The sequence below is a fragment of the Trachurus trachurus genome (assembly GCF_905171665.1).
Source record: "Trachurus trachurus genome assembly, chromosome: 19".
Lineage (NCBI taxonomy): Eukaryota > Metazoa > Chordata > Actinopteri > Carangiformes > Carangidae > Trachurus > Trachurus trachurus.
In genome coordinates, this window is record NC_139913.1 from 4,367,712 (window position 1) to 4,391,804 (window position 24,093).

The 24,093-nt window shown below is 43.6% G+C and overlaps 1 protein-coding gene across 1 annotated transcript in view; it reads left to right on the forward strand.

Annotated features, from left to right (window-relative positions):
- Positions 1-334: 334 nt before the first annotated feature.
- Positions 335-24,093, forward strand: part of srcin1b (SRC kinase signaling inhibitor 1b) — a gene marked incomplete at both ends in the record, with an annotated part of 86,061 nt that continues 62,302 nt past the window's right edge. The window contains 2 exon segments of the mRNA XM_083994377.1: positions 335-628; positions 21,894-21,920. Of these exon segments, the coding sequence (XP_083850503.1) occupies positions 335-628; positions 21,894-21,920 (321 nt within the window).

A 24,093-nucleotide genomic window follows, 5' to 3' on the forward strand; every position in this document is an offset into this window, starting at 1 on the left:
TATGGAGCTTTAATACAAACATCTACCTTTATACTGTATGGAGCTTTAACACAAACATCTACCTTTATACTGTATGGAGCTTTAACACAAACATTTACTGTATTCCTTTTTCTTTTTAAATATGCACTCTTCTGTTTTGTCATTTTTGTGAAATTAACCTGAACATTAACTAACTGTTGCCTCTCTCTGCTTTAATATGTTTCTCTTTTTTTCATGTTAATAAACTGAAGGAAAGTTCAAGCTGTGGAGTAGCCTAAAGTGAAGTTTGTAGGATGGAGTGATCACTGTCTTCTCTCTGTGTCCGTCTGCAGGTCGAGAGAAGAGAAAGGGTCCCATGATCTCTGCCGGCGATGCCGAGTTCCCGCGGGATTACCACACCCTGGCCGGCGGCGGCGGCGGCGGGAACCGCGGGGCCCGGCGGTTCCCCGACAACTCCAACGGGGGCTTCACGTCGTCCTCGCTGGACCGCCGCCACAACTCGGTGGCCGCCAAGAGCCTGGAGGCGCTGAACAGCATCCACAAGGCGGACATCGAGCGGCAGCGCGACGCCCTCATGGACCTCCAGAAGAGCAAGTTCTCCAACAGCCCAGGCAGCTTGTCGCAGGGCGCCGTGCCCGTGGGCCGACAGGTGAGTCCAGCACGCTTTACCCTTTACCTTTTACCCCTGGGCATTTCTGTCCACATCTCACACTTTCCCAACTCCCCACGGTCAAATGAAAGGTCACTGGGGCCGGATTTTTGGCAAGGAGGTGTATCTTTGGGTAAACTCTGGATGTCCCGAATTTCAGAATGAAAGTCCATTTTTTGGAGCCGTAATGATGAATTTTAACCACATCCATGACCCTTCAAGTGGACAAAAATGTCCAATGGGTTTTTTAATGTAAAAATTTTAACTAACAGATATCACTATGAAACTTCCCAAGTTTATCACTCACATTAAGACAAATATTTTTTGTATTACACGTTTTGTCAAATTTTATGTTTAAAGCAGATATCAGTGGAATGTTTTTGTTAATATAAGTCCTAAATAGTCCTATTTTCCGTCAGCAATCACTTACATGAAGTATTTCAGCCTAAACACGAGTCTCTCCGTCACTCTGCTCTGCTGTAACCCGAGGAGAAAATTTTCCTTGTGGGATACAAGTGTTATCCAATGAGGAGAGAGAACGGCATGAAGGGCTGTGTGTGCAGCCAAGGGATGCGCGTGAATGTGGTGACGTAGCACGAGGACCAATTGATGCCTGACAAGGGCGGGGGCTGCTAACTCATGGTGCGTTCAAAGAAACTCGTACTTTGTGTTTTTCCTTCCTGTGAAGTCATACCAGTTCGATCTGGTACGAGTTCACGGGTCGGAAGTTACGAGTGGCCGTTATAGGGAACTTTCACAGACAACAGGATGGTAAAAACACGAGCTACGGGTTACCTGGAACGCTACCAAGTCGTAGTTGTGACTTGAAGCTGTAACTTACGGTTTCAAAAGCCTGCCTTGAACGCAGCATTAGCCGAAACGGCCGTGAAGCTGATATCTGCTTTAAATATGTAAATGAGGAAATATCTAATGAAATATGCGCTAATTTCCAGAACCGAAATCTGAACAATGGATAAAGCCCCTTTAAAAATTCTTGTTTTATTTTGTTAACAAGAGGAAAAGACTCGCACACTGATCAAAAATGACAATGTCCACCAGAGATTGACAGATGCAACAAACATTTAATGGTCCATCAAACAACAAAAAAGTGCAACCATGGTGATAAAATAAAGACACAAAAATAAGTAAGTAAGTATTACTTATTTTTGTTTCTTTATTGTGTGCGAGCCTTTTCCTCTTGTTGTTTGTTGGCCTATGCACCTGAAAAGAGGATTTTTTTTGGACAGTGAGCAAGAGCACAAACACCTTTTCTCCTTTTTGTTTTATTTTGTTGACATATTATAGTCAGAAGTTTTCACCGAGGGGATTTTGGATTTTATCTCTTTTTATCACTAAAATACTGCCACCAGCCATAAAGCCCATAGAGCCCCATAGAAATGTTGTGTTCTTGCAGCAAAAACAACTGACCAGGAAGGAAGGGGTTAAAAATGTTGAAACCCATGTCAAAAGTGATTTTCATGTCTAGTCAAGACCCAGCCCTACAGTATATGTATCACAAATATTTTGGGAGTAACTGATATCTAATTTTTGTCCAGTGGTACAAATGAAAGGATCATCCGAGGGGTTAACAACAACAACAACGCACTTAATTATCCGACAACAAGCTAAAACAACCAAACAAAGACTCCTGTGATGTTTCCCCGCGGTAACACCAGTAACAGTCTGACTGCATCAGCGCTGGTGGTCACCCTCGTTAATACTGCACATAATAAACAACACGTCACACACACACACACACACACACACACACACACATGCAATTAAATTTCCATAAAAATAGACCAAGGTTGGATTATTCTGCTTTTTCCCAGTCGACATAAAGGACTCTGGAGCCACCACAGGCCTCAGTAATCACACCACACACCTCGGTTTACCTTGTAATCAAACATCAGCCTCAGTGTATACACCACACACACACACACACACACACACACACACACACACACACTGAAACATATCAAAGGATTTGTTTCAGTGTGTGTGTGTGTGTTTGTGTGTGTTAATAATAACCAGCGTTCAGGATAAGACACCTTAAAGCAGGTTTCATCAGAGGAAACAAACAGAAACACAGCGTTACGGTCACATCTGTCTCTTCTTACACATCCAGACTGATGTTCATGTGCTGATTAAGATACGAGCTTATCTACACACGGCTGCTGTTTTATACACATTATTAATATATGTGCACTGCAGTGTATATATAAAGTTTATTTGTCTTTCTAGTTATTCTCTTGCAGTTTATTTGCACAGGATTAATGTATCTATCTGTATAGGGTTTTTTTTTTTGTTATGGTGACGTATCAGAAGTTTCATTACATCCGTTACAAACACTCATTTATGTTGATTACTTACTAATTACTTAGTTTGTGATTGAAATAATCTATTTTCCTAAACAGTTCTTCTTCATATGGAAGGAAAATGTCACAAGGTCAAAGGCAAATATGTAGAAAAGAGAGAATCTAACTATCCACCTTCTTCCGAACGTCAAAAACGTAAACCGGTTTTGCTCTTCTGGTGGAATTTTACGTTACGATTTTTTTTTTTTTTTTCAATGAAAATCTGTAAAACGCATGGATCATCACAGCAGCTTTTAACAGTGGATATCACACAAATTGACATCCGTGTTAAAAGCCTGCATTAATAGATCCATGCGTTTACCGCAACTATGACAACGACTGAAAACCATGGAAACGTAAACGTGCAATTCCATCGGACGACGTGCAAAACCGGCTTCTGGTTTTGACCATAGATGATGTTCAGAAACTTGTGGATACTTAACCAGTTTGCTTTTTAGAATAAACTTTATTGATGGTGATATTTTAAAATTATTTTTTTACTATTATATAACCACTATTTAGATTTGGAAATATATTGAGGTAGCAACTTCATTTACAATATAGAAGTACAATGGACATGTCACATATGCAGCAACATGTACAGTATATACAGTACGGTATTGGAGGACTGTTAAAGTAACAGAAGATCACATTAGAAATAAATTGACGATCAGCAGGATGAGTCAATTAAAGGGAAAGTTCACCCAAAATTCAAATTTCACTCATTATCTATCTACTCACCCTCATGTGGACTAAGGGCTGGGAGAATTTTCCGAGTCCTCCGTGCCTTCTCTGAGTTACGGGGGGGTCCACGCAGCAGTATTTGTCCATATAATGGTTGTGAATGGGGCTCACTTTTCTTCGTCCAAAAAGACACACCAAAAAACATCCAAATACCTCCATACTGCTCGTCTGTAATGTCCCTCTTGTATTGAAGCCCCAACATGAGAAATTGTTCCGAAAAAAATTAAACAAGTCTATATTTTCAGCTTGTTTGTAGCTGAAGCTCCCAGTGTCTCAGTTCACTGCTCCTCCTGTGACCGGCGGAACAATTCTCATGTCGGGGCTTCAATACAAGAGGGACATTACAGACGAGCAGCATGGAGGTATTTGGATGTTTTTTGGTGTGTCTTTTTGGAGTATAATAAAATAGTGGTAAATAGTAAATATCTTGTCTGATCCCTTGGTCAAAGTTATCTGAGAGCTTAAGTCTCCTGGGTTTCCTGTTCTTTTGCAGCTGCTGCTTTGTTTCCCTGTTTCACTCTATAATTCGTATACTACTAGACTGAGACTGTGAGGTGCGTGAATGAGGGAGTGATGGTGTTCTACATGTGATGTGTTGTTATTGCAGGTCTGAACAGAGACACTGAAACTCAGATTTAAAATAATGAAAGATGGCGTCTGCTACAGATGAAACAGTCACTGTCACGTCAGACCAACGAATAAAAACAAGAGGAGGATGAGGATGACAGAACAGATTCAGTGGCTCTGTTTACACCGAGGCCGCAGCTATAAATCAGTGATTAATGGCAGTATTTGATTTTTGGCATCAAAACGTTTTGGGTTGGGGGGAAGGGGGGATTTATTATTTCTTCCCTGCAGAGAATGGAGAAATACATATCCTCCTCCCGTCATCCATCATCACTGTGTGCGTTTGGATGCAGATGCAGATGCAGGGCCCCGCATTTCTGTACAATAACAAATGTGGAGGAGAGTGAGTGAGTGAGTGAGTGAGTGCAGCCCAGGGGGAGGAGGAGGGAGGAGGGGGGGCGGCTGAGTGCTTTCTCTTATTTCCACATGTGAACATTTTCTTCCTGGGAGATAATAGAGGCACATCCATCGGTGGGCTCGCAAACCCACACAGGCGCATTATGTGGCGAGATGTCTCTGGGGGCTTTCGACACACACACACACACACACACATGTATACACACACATATTTTATGAGCGGCTCTCTGGGTCAGTAATGGACACTTTTTTAGCAGTTATTATCTGAGAGACTGAGCAATAGAAATATGGAGAAAAGCGTTTAAGTGAGTCAGTGAGAAAATGTCAGATTGTGAAATATACGATATTAAACTCTCCGCTCCGCCGGATCTCTCTCTCTCTCTCTCTCTCTCTCTCTCTCTCTATGCCTCATATCCTCCCTCGCGCTCGGCCATCAATCACCACAACACCAGTCGTCCTGACGATGTGATACCACGGCTCCAGTCTGCAACCTAAATGGCGGCGTTTTGCCCCTAAAATTTGAGACGGCGGAAGTAATGCACATGTGCAACCAGTGTGAAATGTGGAAGGAGCGACTCTAGAGACGATCTGGAATCTGTCATTACAGGTGGCAGGCCGATTGTAGCAACACAAAACGTATTAACGGCCAATTACGTAATACTTTTGCCCATTTTAAATATAATAAAGCCAAAAATGTAAGAATGTAATAAAATAAGTACATTTTCAGGGTAGAAGATGTCACAGTTCTGCGTTGTGTTTAGTGATACATATATGATGACGTTATCGGCACCAGTTATTCCAATTTCAAAAAGGTTTTTTATACTGATAACGTAATAACCTGCCAATGATGTAATAACTTGTTACATTATTGGCAACTTATTACGTTGTTGGCTTTATTACATTAAAAATGGCCAAATTTATTACATTATTGGCTTAAAGGGATAGTTCAACATTTTGGCAAATTGGCCCATTGCCATAATCCCTATAGTCATCATAGCAGTAGGTTGTTTTAGAGGGAAATTCATGCAAAACCGCTGATGTGCGTTTCCTTCAGGGACAGTTTTTCATCAAGCAGTCTCTGCATTTCCCTCTAAAACAACTCTGTCTGGTAATGTTGTGTTATTATCTCATAGTGTGGTGAATGTGCAGGTCACAACTTGTCCACCAGAGCGTTGTGGAGTTGTTGGATTGTGTATTGATGAGTTTGATGAGGGAAACCAAGAAATCCCACGAGCCTCCGTAGCGTAGCTCTGAGCAGCTCACGGCTCTGCTCCGCCGTTCTAAGAACAGCTTGCACCGACAATTAAAGGTAACGAACCTACTGCTATGACTATAGGGATTATGGCAATGGGCCAATTTGCCAAAATGTTGAACTATCCCTTTAAGTTAGGCGCCACTGTTCTCCTATTAAAAGTAAAGTTAGTCTGGATCCCTGGATACCTGTGACAGCAGGTGCAGCCTGCAGCAGCTTCCCCTGGTCCACATCTGGAGGGAAAACACCACATTTCTCTTGTCTCGTGTCTGTGCATTAAACACACAGCTGGACTGTGAAACCTCCTCGTCTCACTAATGAACACAGGGAGGGAGTGTTGTTTGTTTACCTGCAGGAGAACAGATAGGAACAGTTTGTTTATCTCAGTATCTACAGTTAGCACAGGTTTTAGTTTGGGTTTCTGCAGCTCTACAATCACAGTGGCTCGTGTTTGTTTGGGGTTATTAGAGGTCGGAGGTTAAGAGCTGGAACACGAGCTGCATTCATCTCCTGAAACTTTATTTCAAGGAAATTTTTCTGTCACTTTTTCCTCTTTTTTCTTGTGTTTCTGTGTTTTTGTGCGTTTTGTGTTTCCTGGCTCTGGCAGGTGACATCTGCTGTCGACGCAAAACACTGAAACTCTGACGGGCGCTCAGTTGTTTTTCCAAAAAGCAGGAATCTGGGTCTAACGAGATGGTAGGAAGCCTAGCGAGCACAGATGGAGCTGGTTGAGCTGTAGTTGATGTTGGAGCTTCAGTTCCTCACAGCCAACTGATCATCTGACTTTATTTACATGTAACAGCAGCTCAGGCATGGAAGGTGAAATAGTTCATTCATATTTAGAGGAGGAAAGGGATAAAAACACATATTATATGCATAATATATAGACTTTAAATAGGAACTATGCTTCATTTTTACCTTATTTAACCAGCTTCAGAGTAATAGCGCTGGTTAACCCTTGCATCAACCATGCAACCTGTCCTAAAGGGTCAAAACTGACTCGACCTGTCTGATCCTTTACAAAACATTAGGTATAAAATTGTTACCCAATAATTACATTACACCTTTTCAATCCACTTTTGCACATTATTTTGGTCTTTTATTGTTAATATACCTCATTTACATGAAAACATATATAATTTGTGCAAGCAGGATGCTGTTTTAAAACCATTCCAGTTATAATTATGTTATTTTGAGGCAATAATTTGACAGAAAACCATAAGAAACATCTGACAGGGGGTCAAATTTGGAGGTTAAATCAATGACTTGTAACTACTACTTTGTTGGAAAACCAATGCACACGGAGGAGCGGAGGGTTAGAGACACAGAGGAGGAGACACCAGACCTGGAGAGTTCCTCTTTAAAGGGATAGTTCAACATTTCGGCAAATTGGCCCATTGCCATAATCCCTATGGTTTTAGCAGTAGGTTCGGTACCTTTAATTGTCGGTGCAAGCTATTTTTAGAACGGCGGAGCAGAGCCGTGAGCTGCTCAGAGCTACGCTACGGAGGCTCATGGGATTTCTTGGTTTCCCCTCATCATACTCATCAAATACACAATCCAACAACTCCACAACGCTCTGGTGGACAAGTTGTGACCTGCACATTCACCACGCTATGAGATAATAACACAACGTTATGAGATGGAGTCGTTAAATAAGAAAGGGGAAACTTCACTTTATCCTTTGAGTTGCTTTGACTTTACTGAAACTAGTTGTCATGCTTTGATTTTGCTTTGATGTATTTTGTATTTTCAGCTTTTTAACGATTCATCACAGTCTGACTCTGGTTTGCAAACGAATGAATGAATGAATGAATGAATGAAACTGAAATATTCAAGCTGTGATATTTTGGTCTGGATTGACATTACAACAGGTTCGATCTTGACTTTTTTCCACTCAGGGAGTCGACCAATCACCTTCATGCAGCGTCGGAGGAGTCACCGCCGTGTTAATCGGAGGAGCTCTGCAGGAGTTTTTATTTAAGACTCCTCAGGTCTTTCACACTAAGCCGGGTTAACTACGGCCTGACTCCACACACACACACACACACACACACACACACACACACACACACACACACACACACACACACACACACACACACACACACACACACACACACACACACCAGGTAGAAAACCGATGTCGATCCTCTCCATGTGCTGTGTGTCTATTTACCACCGTCTCTCTATCTCCTGGTGGAAAAAGGTCGACTGAGACGGGGGGAGAAAAAGAGAGAGAGAGGGGGTGGGTGGGGGGGAAACAGGTGGAGTCAGCCGTCGTCATGGCAACCCACTGTCTCTCTCTCTTTCTCTCTCCTCCATATAAGGCGAGTGAGTGATATCATATGGTTGGCAATGCCTGGGCGCTTTGGAAGGAGGCACAGGCTGTTCTGAGTGAGAGGAGGCAGCAGCAGCGGGAGAGAGAAGGAGCGACAGGGAGCGACAGAGAAGAGGAGGAGGAGGAGAGAGAGAGAAGAGGAAGAGGAAGAAGAGAGATAGAGGAGGGAGGGAGTGTGTGTGTGTGTTTTTTTTCTATCGTTTATATCAGAGGCTGACACACAGAGAGATAGAGAGAGAGCAGGAGGAGGAGGAGGAGGAGGAGGAGGGGCAGGAAGAGATGCTAACTGCCTCTTAGGCGCTACTACGGGTACAAGCCAGCGAGAGCAAGGAGCGAGGAGGGGGGGACTGGACTCGGGCTCTAGATCCTCAGGGCGCGGGAAAGACACAGAGGAGCCGCCGCCGCCGCCAACACGAACACCGCCGCCGCAGTGGGAAGAAAACAGAAAGAGAAACAGAAAAAAGAAGAGGATAAAATAAAACATGGAGAGGGGGGAGAAGGAGGAGGAGGTGGGAGGCTGGAGGAGGATGAGGATGATGATGAGGATGATGAGGATGATGATGCACCAGGCGGCCGACGTGCTCATTAAGTAGCCACGGTAACTCTCTCTCTCTCTTCTCTCTTCTCTCTCTCTCTTCTCTCTCTTCTCTCTCTCTCTGTGTAACGGCGTCCTTCCTCCTCAGCGGAGACGTCGGGGCATTCCTGCGTGGAGCCATGACGCTGCTGCTGCTGCTGCTGCTGCTGCTGCTGCTGCTGCTGCTGCTGCTGCTGCTGCATGGCTGATGACGGAGTGATGGAGTGATGCAAAGTACAGGAGTGTGTGTGTGTGTGTGTGTTCTCAATATACGTGTGCATTGCAATGTGTGTGTGTGTGTGTGTGCAGCGCAGGTGATGATGCAAAGACAGTGAGCTCACAACTCATCCTCTCCTCCCTTTTCTGTTTAATGTAAAGTGTGTGTGTGTGTGGTGTGTGTGTGTGTGTGTGTGTGTGTGTGTGTGTGTGTGTGTGTGTGTGTGTGTGTGTGTGTGTGTGTGTGTGTGTGTGTGTGTGTGTGTGTGTGTGTGTGTGTGTGTGTGTGTGTGTGTGTGTGTGTGTGTGTGTGTGTGTGTGTGTGTGTGTGTGTGTGTGTGTGTGTGTGTGTGTGTGTGTGTGTGTGTGTGTGTTGTCGGGGAGGGGGGGTTTCCGAGCAGGCAGGTGTTGGCCAGGTGTGTCTTTTGCTGCCGCAGTGATGTGTGTGTGTGTGTGTGTGTGCACGTGTTGTGTAGCCTGAGAGTAGAAGAACAAGAATAAGAAGCATCATATCGTGCAAAGCATAAACACAAGTGTCTGTGTGTGTTTGTGTGTGTTAGTGTATGAGTGAGTGCACATGTGTTGGTGTGTGTGTGTGTGTTTGGACTGGAAGGGGAGAGAGGGAGGGGTGGGGGTGGAGGGGGGCAAAGCTGGACTGTCAGAGAGTGAGTGAGGGAGAGAGGGGAAAAAAAGAGGGTGGGTACAAAGATGGCTACTTGTCATGCAGGTCAGGCTTCACGTCTCTGTGCTCATCCCTCTCTCTGTTTCTCTCTCTCCTCCTATTCTTCTACTTCTTCTTCTTCTCGTCTTCCTTCCTCCCCTCCTCCCCTCCTCCCCCCCTCCACCTCTCCCTCTCTCTCTCTCTAAGCCCTGTCTGCCTCGGTGCGTATGTATGTGCGCCTCGGGATTTCAGCTCAAAGTGATTGAGAAATATTGCAGGCAGTAATCACTGAGTCACGGCGCATAGGGGGCCTGTTTGTGTTAGATGAGACAGGTTTTATGTTCCAAAAAATGTCCGCTTGTTGGTGCATTAAATTATCTGTGGAGTGACTTGGCGGTAATTCCTGTCATTCCAATTTAAGGTGAATAAACCAACGGGAGCGGGTGATTACACAGCGCACGGCGGCGGCGGCGACAGCGGCGTCTGTTGTGTGAATGCTAAGATATACTGGAGGATTATAACACAATGGGTACTTGACTTCACAATTATCATCTGTTTTGTTTTCTCTTTACAATATTTTGAACCCGTGAAGAGAGCGATAATGAAAATATTAACGCCTGTTTGGCGGCAACTGGCAACTTGTAATTAGGAGGCCGAGCTGAAACCGTGAAGGCGCTTGAGTTTGTCGCGGCTGTTTGGTTCTGGATCTTTGGGAAATTACCTCTCTTCTCTCAATATTGTTGTTATTCTTCTGCAAATAAAACGAACGTCAGCTGGCGAGAGATGAGCGTTTTATTGATTGAGACTAAATTAATATGAATCTGCAAAGACGTCGGAGGCAAATGTCAAAACGAGAGAGAGATCATCGTTTGCTAAAAAAGCAGCAGAGAGCAAATAGGCTACTGTACTGTACGAGTGTGTTGGTGCAGCAGGGAGGAAAAACCAAGAGAGAAGCAGAAGCAGCATGAAGGTGACAGACAGTTTGACCAGTTGATCGTTGAGTGTCCTCTGCAGGGGACAGGACCAAGGACTATGGACGTCCAGAGGGAGAGAGTCCAGAGAGGAAACCACTAGAGCAGAGGAGGTGATTGGGTCAGGATGGACCAACGCCTCCCGGGCTTCTTCCTCCTTTGGGAGGTTTTCCGGTCACGGGATGAAGGTGCCAGAAACCGCCTGAGGAATGAATGAACGATCCTGTCTCAGCGGGGAAACACGGCGGCGGGATTCCCGGAGGAGCTGGAAGAGCGTTGGTTGGTGGAGAGAGGGAACTTCCTTCTCTGAGCTTCTGCATTTTGAGTTTGACACTGAAGTATTAGTCATTTAGCCTCTCAGGGCTCAAGACTGCCCCTAAATAAGCCTGTGCATATTCTCATTTGTCCAGGTCATAGTATCTCAAAGGAATTTTAAATCGAAAGCAACTGGACTTGGTTATTTGTCTAGGAAGACGTTTCACCTCTCATCCAAGAGGCTTCATCTGCCCTAAATGGAGCCATTTTGCCCCTAGATTTTGAGACGGTGCTAGTAAATGTTTCATCTACTTACAACCGGTTAATTTGCCTCTTTTCTTTCTTTCTGGTGTAACGTGGAAGAGGCGACTCATAGACCGATGTGTACTGTATGTGTGTGGATCATGAATGAAAAGGAAATGTGAATATTTGCTTTGCAAGTCGATTTACTGTGTGCATCCCTAAAGTTTCTGCTTGCGCTCCTAAAACATTTAAATTAGGGGCCGCTGTGCTCCTTGTAAAAAAAAAGTTAGTTTAGAGCCTTGACTATTACTGGTAACTTACTTATTACTGTTACTACGGCCTTACTTGATACAATTCACCCCCCAAAATATACGATATCATCGCTTATCACTGTGAATATCAACATTAAAGTTCCACGTTTCAGCTCTATTCCACATCAAGGCAGAAAAACCAGTGTGAGATACAGGTTTTCAATACAAAATAAAAGGCAGCAAGATGTTGTTTCCTCCACATTAGCTCATGCACGTAGTTAATTGACAGAAGGAGGTGACCGAAAGGCACGAAAAATAAAAGCAAAAATCTACCAGAGTGATCAAAGGCAGATCAACAGAAGCAGGTGAACACGGAAAAACTACAAAATGGAAAAAACAATGAGTGGCAGAAAGAGAGAGAGAGAAGAGAAGCACAGAGGTTGTTGATAATGTGATGATGACTGAACAACAAGTGGACGATGCTCGGTGAGATGGAGACGGACACGACGTCACAAACAGAAAAATAAAACTCCATGGACTCGTGAAACAGAAAACAAAGGTCAAAGATCACGACCCGAAGCCTCCGCCTCGTCTGTCAAACATTCTGTTCTGTTCTGGCTCCAGAGGAACTGGGACGTCGACGTTATTGATGATTTCACCGCTGATGGAAACAAGTGGGAGACCGACTGGAACATTAGGTGCAGAAATTCAGTCGAACGGATCAAAAAAAAAAAAAACCTCATCGGACGTCATTTCTCCGCGGAGCGATCGAGGACGACGGCTCGGGAACAAAAGGTCACCGTTCAAAGTGGAGTCGATGCTCTGATCTCCGTCCAGACTGAAGGCAGCGAGTCTCTGCAGGAGCGGAGCGTCACCGGGGGAAAGAGCCGGAGCGTCGGCTGAGCGTCCGTGGGTGGAAAAGAAAGACTTCACAGAGTCATCGAGTGCAAATTAGAAAAAAAAAAAAAATCTTAAATGTGGTAAATTAGTTTGACTGATCTTTTCAAACACCTAAACTTTAAGCACTCTCCATTAAAAGGCCTCATATCTCCCACACAGCTGTTTTAATACAGATGTAAGCCCACTCAAATTAAAGCACAGACTCTGCTCTTTAATGCAGCATCTATTATTTTATTTCAAACTGAATGAGTTCAAGTAACTGTAACTGACCAAATACTAACGTCCTGGAGCGACATAGGAAGTAATTATGTTTGAATAAGGTCTTGGTGAAAGAGATGAAGAGACAGACTGAGGCTTTTCATTATATTTATACTGCAGATATATATATAATAGTTCTGTTTGGCTATAATAATCTTCAACACTTGACATTTTCATCTAGAGAAAGAAACTTCCAGTCTGCTTATTCATTTGTCGTCTGTAGGTTTGTAAGGTCGTGGTTGAAGCTGTAAAGATTCAGGGACGTCGGATGCGTCTCAATTCAGGCGTGCGTCTTTTTCGAGGACGATTGCGTCGATCCGAAAGGTTCTTTATGATCCGTCCTTCTTTTCCCCGGGCAACAAAGGTTTAGATAAATAGATCCTCCGTGGTGGCACATCGATTAAAGGAAATGATATGGCAGCAGACAATGGAAGGATTCAGCTCAGGTTCAACAGCTAAAGCTTCAACAGAAAGCTAAACAAAACACAAAGGACGAGGGATAACAAGTTATGGTTTACTGAGGTTTGGCCTTCGTAGACCACACAACCTATGAGTCAGGACACAGTCAGTGCGTTTACATGCACAGCTAAGTCGAACTACGCTCGGAGCTGGAGTTGGGGTGGCGATATGCGTCATCTCAGCAGGTTAATACAGACAGACCCCTGTCCGGTTGACTTTTCTGTCACCTAGTAAATATCTGGATATGAATAACGATATGATATGAGTTCTCAATTAGTGAGTTCCCCGACCAGATGCCGGCTTCGTTGCTACACTTCGTGCCGTCACTCCACCAGCTCCCGGTTTCTTTAAGAATTGATTTTAAAGGAGACATATTCTGCCCCCTTTCCACAAATTAAAATAGTTCCCAGGTGTCTTAAAGACAGGTCTGTGACATGCTGTGGTCAAAATACTCCAAGGATCAAACATCACAGCTCTGTTCATCCTCTCCAAACAGCCCTGTTCAGAACGGCTGGTTTCAGTGCCTGTCCCTTTAAATGCAAATGAGCCACTGCTTGCCCCGCCCCCTTCTACTGGCCCCAGGTAGGGGTGGGGTTATGCAAATTAAAAACCTAGTTACATCACTGGAGGACAACTGAGGGAACAGCTCGTAAAACCACATGGATTTCAACCTAGGGAGCCTGAAAATTACAGATTTTGTCAATTCCCGCATTTTGGGGCCGGAAGGCAAAACAAACACAAATATATGTTAAAGAGTCTTCAAAAAGTGATATTTCCATAATATGTCCCCTTTAAAGCTCCTAATGGGCTGGCTCCCCAGACCGAACTCCTACAAATCCCATGCCCCTGTCAGAGCACTAAGATCAGCCAATCAGCTGCTACTGGTCAGCCCAAAAACTCGTCTGAGGACGAAAGGTGACCGAGCCTTTCCTACGGTCGCCTCTAGCTCTGGAACAGCCTGCCCTGGTACATCCGGTCAGCGGTTTCATTAGAGCCTTTTAAATCCTCCCTGAAAACACACTTTTTCTCTCTGGCTTTCAGTTGAGTTGACCCATTTGTCTTTTATTTACTTATTCATAGTTTGCATTCTATTGCACTTCACTTATGGATTTTATGGTATTTTGATAATGGTATGTTTAAGTGCTTTATAAATACAGTTGAGTGTCTACTGTTGTGAAGCATATGCACACATGAATTGTCCAGTTTCAGTCTGATTAATGTATGCAGAAGAAAACTGGCCTCCGATCGCATTATCTGGGTGTTTTAGTCGGATCTAGAGAAGTCCAGTCTTAGTTGGACTAACACATTAACATGCAATTCAGTTGTCCAGTTATAGACGGATTAAGGCCATAATTTGTTTTCTCAACGTACTGAGTGGTACCCTGATATATGAGAGCATTGCATGTGGATTTGCCATATTTAGTATTATCTGATGAGTTTCTCAAAATGTTAAAAAACCACTGTCCTGCGAAATAAAAATGAAAAAGGGGGGGATTTGAAGGCAGGAACAAATGAAGTCTTTGGGGCACAGAATGAGGCCGTGCAGACTGAACATGCTTCATTAATGTGGTTTTGTCGGGTTGCGGTGCGACTGAAGTTGACTGAGGCTGGGTGGCATCAGATCAGGTACAGTAGGACGACTGAGCCGTTTTGTGGTCAGCGGACTTGGACACGGGCCCAGGAGCCACACGGAAATCTGGGTCACGGCCGTCCGACGGTCCCGGCGAGGTCTTTGTTTCTCCCCCGCCCGTCCTGCCTGCTCCGCTCCGCTCCACATTCAACACGGAGCGAGACAGATTTCAAGAAAGTTGCCAGTGAGATTTCGAGCAGAGAGAAGTCGTTGGGATCCAGGCGGCTCCCCGAACAGCTGCTCAAACATGAATTAAGTTCCACCTACACCTTCGTTTAATTATTAAGAGGATTTGTGTTTTCAGAAGCTCTCAGAGCGTCTGTGATGGAGACACCAACACACCTGAGCTCCGAGTTTTTAAAGTCACATTAAAATAACCCAAAAAGTGCAAAGTCAAACATGCACACTCTCACTTTTTACTGAAATAGATGTAAATTGTTTGTTGTGACAGTAGAGTTGTAGACGTCAGTGTTGAGGAAACCGGCGCGGAGGTGCTGAGAGTGAACAGGCAGCGCTCAGACGTTAAACACAACCCTGTTTCTGGGAGAGTGTGTGTGTGTGTGTGCTGCTTCAACACCTCCAGGTTCACGTGATGTCAAGTGTTTCTGGTTCCAGTTAAAAAACAGTGAGGAGGTTCAGCTGCAGATTCCCACTGAGAGAATCAGCTGGTTGATTCCCCCTGAGTCTTGTCTGTCAAACATCAGTAGTGTTGTAAAGCTCGCGACCACATTTACAAGTTTCTTGTTGTCTCGGTCTCAGTTCAGCTGGACTCTGGATTTTTTCTCCGGACCAGTCAAGACCACAGCTGCAGTGACATATTTTTTTAACCACAAATGTTTCTCTGTTTCTCTCTGTCACTGTCTCACTTTGGTTTCTGTGATGCAATTCAGTAACTTTAAGATAATTCAAATAGTTGTACTAAAGTATCTGCTTGTGTTAAACCATCTGAACAACTTGGTGTCACCAGTGTGAACAGTGGGAAGAGACTTCAGCAGATTCTGTGCTGTGTTCTTCTGTTCAATCCAAACTTTGTCTCAATTATGCTGCGTTCAATTGCACTCGGAACTCAGAAAGATCCGACCTCCGACTTGGAAAAATGCAATAGAACGGCCCTTGAAGTCAGGACTCAGACTCGGGAACTCGGGTAGGATACAAGCAGCCCGAGTCAGTCAGAATTACGTCAAAGCAAAATGGTATTTATTTATTTAGGCTATTTATTTTCCAACCTAGACATTAAGCAAGGGAGAAGTTATGGAAAAGGGAATATAGCCTAGATCCACGCGTACTGCAGCAAGAGTTGAATCTGCACGGCTCGCTATGACGCATGCAGGATTCCCCTCGCTGGTGTGTTCAAGACTGTGTTGCAAAGTGGCATTTCTCTTTCTCTCTCTCCCCCTAATATTCTTCCCCAGCAGTACTTTTTGATGCTCGAAAGACATCAGCTTACTGTGGCCGGCCATGTTGCGCAATGAAACGCATTTACCTCGGAAGTCGGAATTTCCGACCCGGATCTTTCCGAGTTCCGAGTGCAATCGAACGCAGCATTAGATATGATATAGATTGAATACAGTGATGGTCTTGAAAATGGTCTTCCATTGGTTTGGTTTGGTCTTGACTTGGTCTCAGGTTACTTTAGGTGGTCTTGACTACAACACTAGTCTGTAGGTCCTAAAAGTTCTTGATTCAGTTCCCAGAACAGTCTCTCTGAGTCTCTTTGGTGTCCGGTGTTTTATTTATTTCGTGGTCTTTTTCAGTCTCTGTTCTTGATGGTTTTGGGTTTGGTTGTTTTCAGTCGTCCGACCGCCGGTGACCGACACTGAGCTGCTTAAAAAGCCTTGTATTTAATCCTGGGTCAAGGAAGGAAGGAAGGAAGGAAGGACAAAAGGAAAGATGGGAGGAAAGAAAGAAGGGGAAAAGAAAAGAAAGATAGAAGGGGGGAGGGAACAGATTGGGTCAACTGGGTCAAAAAGGAAGGAAGAAGTAAGGACGAAGGAAGGAAGGAAGGAAGGAAGGAAGGAAGGAAGGGGAAAAGGACTGTGGAAAGAAGGAAGGGAAAAGGGAAGGAAAGAAGATGGAGGGAGGGGAAAAATTTGTTCAAGGAAGGAAGGGAAAAAGGAAGGAAGGAAGGGAAAAGGGAAGGAAAGAAAGATGAAGGGAGGGAACAGATTCGTTCAAGGAAGGAAGAAGGGAAAGAAGGACGGAAGGAAGGGGAAAGGGATTGTGGAAAGAAGGAAGGGAAGAGGGAAAGAAAGATGGAGGGATAGGGAACAGATCAGGTCAATTGGATCAAAAGAGGAAGGAAGAAGAAGGACGAAGGGAAGGGAAGGGAAGAAGGAAGGGAGAAAGGAAGGCAAGAAGGAAGGATGGAGGAGGGGAACAGATTGGGTCAATCAGCCAAGATACACAGGTGGAAGGCAGAGAGCCTCCATTCTCCCTGAAACAAGACATTTAAACGTCACAATTACGCCAAAGCTGATTCATAAATTAACAATTTAAATTTAACAAATGTAAGAATCTCGCATCGTTCCTGTTTAAATCTTTGAAGAACCTTTTGTTTTTCTTGTAATATCAGGTTGAGCCGAAGTCAAATCGACTGTGATGATGACATTTGATTAACAGAGCGCAGTGTTCACTTCAGTCCGACGGATGTTTCCTCTGATTCACTGCGGTCGACTGCTTCAGTCAAAGTCTCTGATCGACCGCGACTTGTCCGACCTGCAGAAAAATACATTTGACAGTAACATCTCTGTACAAGACGGAGAAGAAGGAGGAGGAGGAGGAGGAGGAGAAGAGGCCGACATCCTGGCACAGATAAGAGCAGTCGGATCCAAAAGCTAATCCTCCATCATGCATGATTGATTGATTGATTGATTGATGGCTTTTGAGGTCACCGCTGCAGCTTCTTTATAAAATCCAGACTGTTATCGCTCTGTGATATTGTCGTATTGGTCAGTGCTAGTCTAGTTTTGCGGTGTAAGCCGTCATGCAGCAGCTCTGTAACGAGACACATCTATAACATCAGAATGTATTGACACGGTTGGACAGGCAGTAATGATCAGTGCTGCAGAGTTATTATAGCTCCTCTCAGCTGTCACCACCGCTCATCATCACGTCTCGTCCAGCTTCAGAGGGAAAGAGCCACTCTATCATGTTCCAGCTGACGATCGCTGGGTCTGTTATTATTGTAATTTGAATTTTAAAAAATGAACTGTAGAGTTAAAGTAGCTTCACACGTCTCTAAATCTGCTAATTTCATTATAGGAAATATGTGTCCTTTTTGTCATGATGCACCTGGAGGTATACTGTCACTGCTACCAATGGTTATTTTTGAATTCAAGTAGGTGGAAGTGTTGTAAAAAAAAAAAAAAAAAAGATATTATATATTATATATCTTGCAGTTTATTGAGAGAGAAAAACAACCTGAGCAAAGGTAGAAATCCGATAGTGGAGTTGTGTAAAAGCGCCATACAGGCCGCTGAAGGTCTCCTCTGTTGGAGTGCAGCCATTCATTCAGACTCTTTTACATCTTTCTCTTTCTCTCTTTCTCTTTCTCGTCACTGTTGGGACTTTAGAAAGAGACTGATGCAGAGACCTTGGGTTCAGATCCATTTTCTATTTCAACACCTTCATCGTTGACATCGGTCGGTTCGCTGAGTGGAGGCTGTTCAGACACGAGTGCGTAGAGACACTTCACTGAAGCATCTTCATGTCTGGTCATCAGGTCGAACTCACGGCTGGTGGTCCAGTTGGATGGAGCTGATGTTAGGAGGCCTTTAAAGGAATAGTTCAGCAAAAAATGAAATTTCCCTCATGCTGATGAATACTCCAGAGTAGTTTTTTACTAGGCCGGTTCCTAGTCCAATGAAAACTTTATATGAGAGTCAATAGTCCCCGACACAAAAACGTCCATAAAACTACACAAAAACCTTTTAATATTTCTCCACACTGCTCGTCCACTGCAATCCAAGTGTCCTGAAGGGAGATAGTCCAGAGTTTACACGAAACAACGTCATTTAGGACATTTTCACAGCCTAAACAGTCCTGGATTGAATTTGCCTGAGGCACATGAACGTCAGAGTGCAATCCAGGACTGTTTAGGCTGTAAAAATGTCCTAAATGACGTTGTTTCCAGTAAACTCTGGACTCTATCCCTTCAGAACACTTGGATTGCAGTGGACGAGCAGTGTGGAGGAAGATTAAATGGTTTTTGTGTAGTTTTATGGACGTTTTTGTGTCGGGCGCTATTACTCTCATATAAAGTTACCATTGGACTACGAACCGGCCTCCCGGGTCTCCAGATGCACTTTAAGGAATAAAAAACTACTCCGGAGTATTCATCAGCATGAGGGTGAGTCAATAATGACTGAATTTCACTTTTCGGTGAACTATTCCTTTAATGATCCAGTCATCTACCACCATCAATGATCAATACCTTTTGGTATCAGAGGACGAGGAGCAGCTGAATCGTTCTGGTCCAAAGTGAAGATGTGAGTGAAGACGTGTCTCCATCTGAATAAACTCACTCAGCTTCACTGCTCCTTCTCTCTCCTCTTTGTAGTTTCTTTAAGCACTAAAAATAAATGTGCTGATGCTGTATATTTTAGTCATTGTCAACAAAAGCAACAATGAATGAAGCAGAACAACAACAACAAGTTCAGTGTGTCCAGGGACAGAAAAGGAAAGTTTATATTTTTTTTTACAGATGAACATGTTTTATTTGTAAAAGCAGATGGTGGTGAAGTCAGGAAGGTCGGATTTACAATGATGTCAAGACAAGAGGACGGGAAATAACAACGATACAAGATAAAAGAACAAACGTGTAAATGCGATTTGATAGATAACAAGAAGAATCTGTAGCGAGCTCCAGGTGGACGATGCTCAGCATGAACTCTGGGACACGGCGTCTTTACTCTGGTCTGATGTGGTGGAGCGTGGAGGTAAAGTGTAATAGACGAGAGAGGCAGCTTTGTAAATAAACAAACACAAATGCAAATCACAGGGCTGTGAGACAGACGGAGAGAGAGGCTGCAGCCACGACGACTGTTATAAGTCATAAACCTGAGAGCAGAGAGGAAGGAGGAGGAGGTTTTATCGCTGCAGCTTGAAGCACAAGACGTCGCCACGATCTCACGCTGATGAGAGGAGGAGGAGGAGGAGGAAGAGGAGGAGGAGCTCTTCACACAAAGATCTTTCAGGAGCACTCGACAAACGCGAGGGGATGACGAATGACACCACTAAGATGGCTGCACAGGCAACCCAAGACACATATAGATGTAAATAGGCTTGATATCTATAAGGATTTAAGGTTTCATGGTGCAGTCGATCTTGAGTTTGTACGTTTCGATCCCGTTCTTCGCTAACGTTACATCGTTGTTCCTGATTTGCATGAGTCACTTTAGTCTTTATTGAGAATTTTTCTTTATACAGATGTAAAACCAACATTTATACAGGTAAATGCAGAAACAAATATAAACACATGGGTCTTACTGTCTCAGCAATCTGTCCATATTCCCATTTTCTTTTATTCAATCAAGTCTTTTGCTTTGTCGCTGGTCTTATTAATATTGTCCATCTCATCCATTTCTGTTCAAACTGAGCTTCCTGTAGTGTAAATGGGTTCGTATTTTTTTCCATTAGTGTCCATTTATCCTGTGTTGGGGTTGTCCTCCTTTCCCCATTTCCTTGTAATGGCTTTTTTAGTCGCTGTTAGTCATATTTTTACCAACTATCTCTTCTTCACTTGTATATTTTCTTCACATACTGTAAGTTACACAAACACAGTACAGTACAAGACACAGGAAATCAAGTATTTTCAACAATGCATCGTGTAACATTTTCGAAAATTGTGTTTTATCACATTTCCATGTTTCTTTTATTTTTTTATACATATTTTCATGTCGGATGCTGCAGATGATCCGAAGTTTAACCAAAGTCCAGCAGCAGAGAACTGGTTTCACTTTTGCACTGCATCATGATGCAGATGATGGTGAATAATGTCCACCACAAATAGATTTTTCTGCTTTTGGCTCAACCAACGCAATATTGTTCCGTTCATGCATCTACGCATAGCGCTCTTTCTCCGTTATTGTTATTCACGCACGCATGCATGACAGTTGTGCGCGGTTAAAGAGACTCATACGGCCACAGTCTTATTGCAAACCCGTGGGAAACACTGGTGATGTGTCAATTAGTCTGGTAACAGGTGGAGGGGTATGGATGAGGAATGGGATTGGACCGACCAAGGTGGTGGGTGGAGGTGCAGGGTAAAACCAAAGAAATCCTCAATCTACAAAGATAGCATCCTTCGAAACGTGTCGCCTCTCCATTTGGGCTGTAACTCTGGCAACTGAGGGAAAAAGATGGTATATGTAGAAGTATACGTGGAACAAGGACTCGTCCAAACGAAGCTGCATCTTAAATTCTCGACCGACTGTGCAGATGAAGTAAAGATGGCAGCCTGTTAATCCAGAGTCGGTGCGTGGCGTTAATCCTGCTGCTGGGTCCGCGCCAGACGACTCATACATCACTGAGGGGCTGAATCTGTGTGTGTGTGAGTGTGTGTGTGTGAGAGTGAAGCCACTGTAAACATTTGATTAATTGCTGAGAGGCAATTACAAGCAATTAAAGTTCTATTATGTCGGCAGTGAAGGACAACGTGAGTTAATCTGGTTATCATCACGATAATTAGCTCATCATTTTTCTCACCAAGTCTTAATGTAAAAAAACAAAAAAGAAAAGAAAAAGAAATAAAGTTGTTTATTGGTTTGTTTTGAACCTAAACTACAATTTGTGGTTGTTGTTTTTTAAAAGGCGGTGAAGACGTTTTAGAGCCAATCAGAGCAGCCGTATATAAAAATAATGCAGCGTTAAACCTCTGAAGCTTCGTTAGACGGAGCACTTTGTGGTATCGCTCACTGATCTTCACATGGGAACTGAGTGACACAGCAGTTTGAGTCTGGTTTCATCTGGCTGCTGCTGCTGCTGCTGCTTGATCTCCAACATGAGAAAATGTCTCACACTCAATCCTGTTTTCTCCTCTTCTCCTTCTTCTTTTTCTTCTTCCCTCCCTCCCCTGCCTCCTTTTCTGTCTCCTTTGCTCTTTGTTTTTCTTACCCCCCCTCCCTCCTCTCCTCCTCTCCTCCTCCTCTCCTCAACCCTCCACCCCTTAGCAACAGCCAAACTACTGGAGCTTCAAGGTCAGTGCCAATATTGTGTTTGTGTTTCAGTGTAAATCTGTGCCTCTGTGTTGGATTTGTCTCTAATAGGATAACTCTCCATTGTGTCTTGTGCATGCCTGCTCGCCTCTTCACCGCCACATCCAGAGTCGCTCACATTTAGTGCTCCGGCTTTTTTTTGTGTGTCTTTTTTAACTCTCTTTATACAGTGGCATCATGCAAAAGTTTGGGCACTGCTGGTTTAAAATATAATCGGTCAATGTGAACAGTTCAGCAAGTGGAAGATGAAATGATCTTCAAATGGCATAAAGTTACAGATGACACATATTTTAAAGTGATAGTTCAACATTTTGTCAAATTGGCCATTGCCATAATCCCTATAGTCATAGCAGTAGGTTCGTTACCTTTAATTGTCGGTGCAAGCTATTTTTAGAACGGCGGAGCAGAGCCGTGAGCTGCTCAGAGCTACGCTACGGAGGCTCATGGGATTTCTTGGTTTCCCTCATCAAACTCATCAAATACACAATCCGACAACTCCACAACGCTCTGGTGGACAAGTTGTGACCTGCACATTCACCACGCTATGAGATAATAACACAACGTTACCAGACAGAGTTGTTTTAGAGGGAAATTCAGAGACTGCTTGATGAAAAACTGTCCCTGAAGGCAACGTGCATCAGCAGTTTTGCATGAATTTCCCTCTAAAACAACTCTGTGTGGTAACGTTGTGTTATTATCTCATAGCGTGGTGAATGTGCAGGTCACAACTTGTCCACCAGAGCGTTGTGGAGTTGTTGGATTGTGTATTTGATGAGTTTGATGAGGGAAACCAAGAAATCCCATGAGCCTCCGTAGCGTAGCTCTGAGCAGCTCACGGCTCTGCTCCGCTGTTCTAAAAATAGCTTGCACCGACAATTAAAGGTAACGAACCTACTGCTATGACTATAGGGATTATGGCAATGGGCCAATTTGCCAAAATGTTGAACTATCCCTTTAAACAATATATGTATTTTTTTATTTTCATCTTTTACACTTTCAAACTGACAGAAAAGGAAAAGGGCAAAGGTTTGGGCCCCTTGCATACCGAGCAAAAATAGAGTGTTTCATGTTTAACTTTATGTCTTTTGGAGATCATTTCATCTTCCACTTGATGAACATTTTGCCCAAACTTTTGCATGATGCCACTGTTTTTGTTCTGTAGTAAATGAAATGCAGACTGATTAGTTGCATGTCCATTTACTTCAACCTTTGTGCTGCTGTTATTTTCCCACTGGTTTGATTCCTGGTTGTTGTTGTGATGAATGAACACAACAGGCCAGCTGCTGCTGTGTGAGGTGTGTGGTTTGTGGACTAGTGAAGGTGGAAGTCTCCAGTTTCTGCAGGGCCGTGATGCCTTCAGTGACTCATTGGCAGCTGTTTCCTTTTGGTTTTTAAAGAGAGGAGATCGTGTAGTTTAGAGCGGGTTCATCATCCTCTGCTGAATAATGAAGGGAAATGAAACGGTAAATCAGTCTGGTTATCGGCTCCCACAGGTTCTTAGGAATGCGAGCAGCGTCGTCGGCTCGACTTTGGTCCAGACTGAAATATCTCAGTTTGTTGGATGGATTTCTGAAGGATGTTAAATGGTCCTGTGGAAAAGATTCACACTGACGATCGATAACATTGATTAGTGTGATGTTTTTTAATAGGTGCAACCTGCTCACTGTCCATCGTACATATGACAAAATAAAGTGTAATGGCAGCATCATTTACATCTGAGACATAATTTAGTTCTATTATAGAAATATCCTCCTACTCCCTCAGATCATTGGTTTTGTTCTCAACCAAATAAATGACTTTGGCTCACGTCCGACCCTGAAACAGTACGGAGGCCAAATGATGCCTTCAAGGTCTCAGAGCAGCTTTTAATTTAATGATAACAAATGGACATTCAGGATACATCACAGTATAAGGCCTTAACATGAGGAAAACGAGGTTTCATTTTAACCTTTTACTGGGCGAGTGACCACATTCAGATCAATTTACATCAGAGGAGGCTGGTCCATTGAGGCAGAGGAGGTTGGTCCTCCTCTATTTTTGAGAGGCAAAAGGAAAATTTATTTTTTATTTAAGAAAGAGTAACTGGTTGAAATAAATCATTACCAAATCTCAGTATAATTTATAAAATATTATATATGTATTTTATCATAAAAAA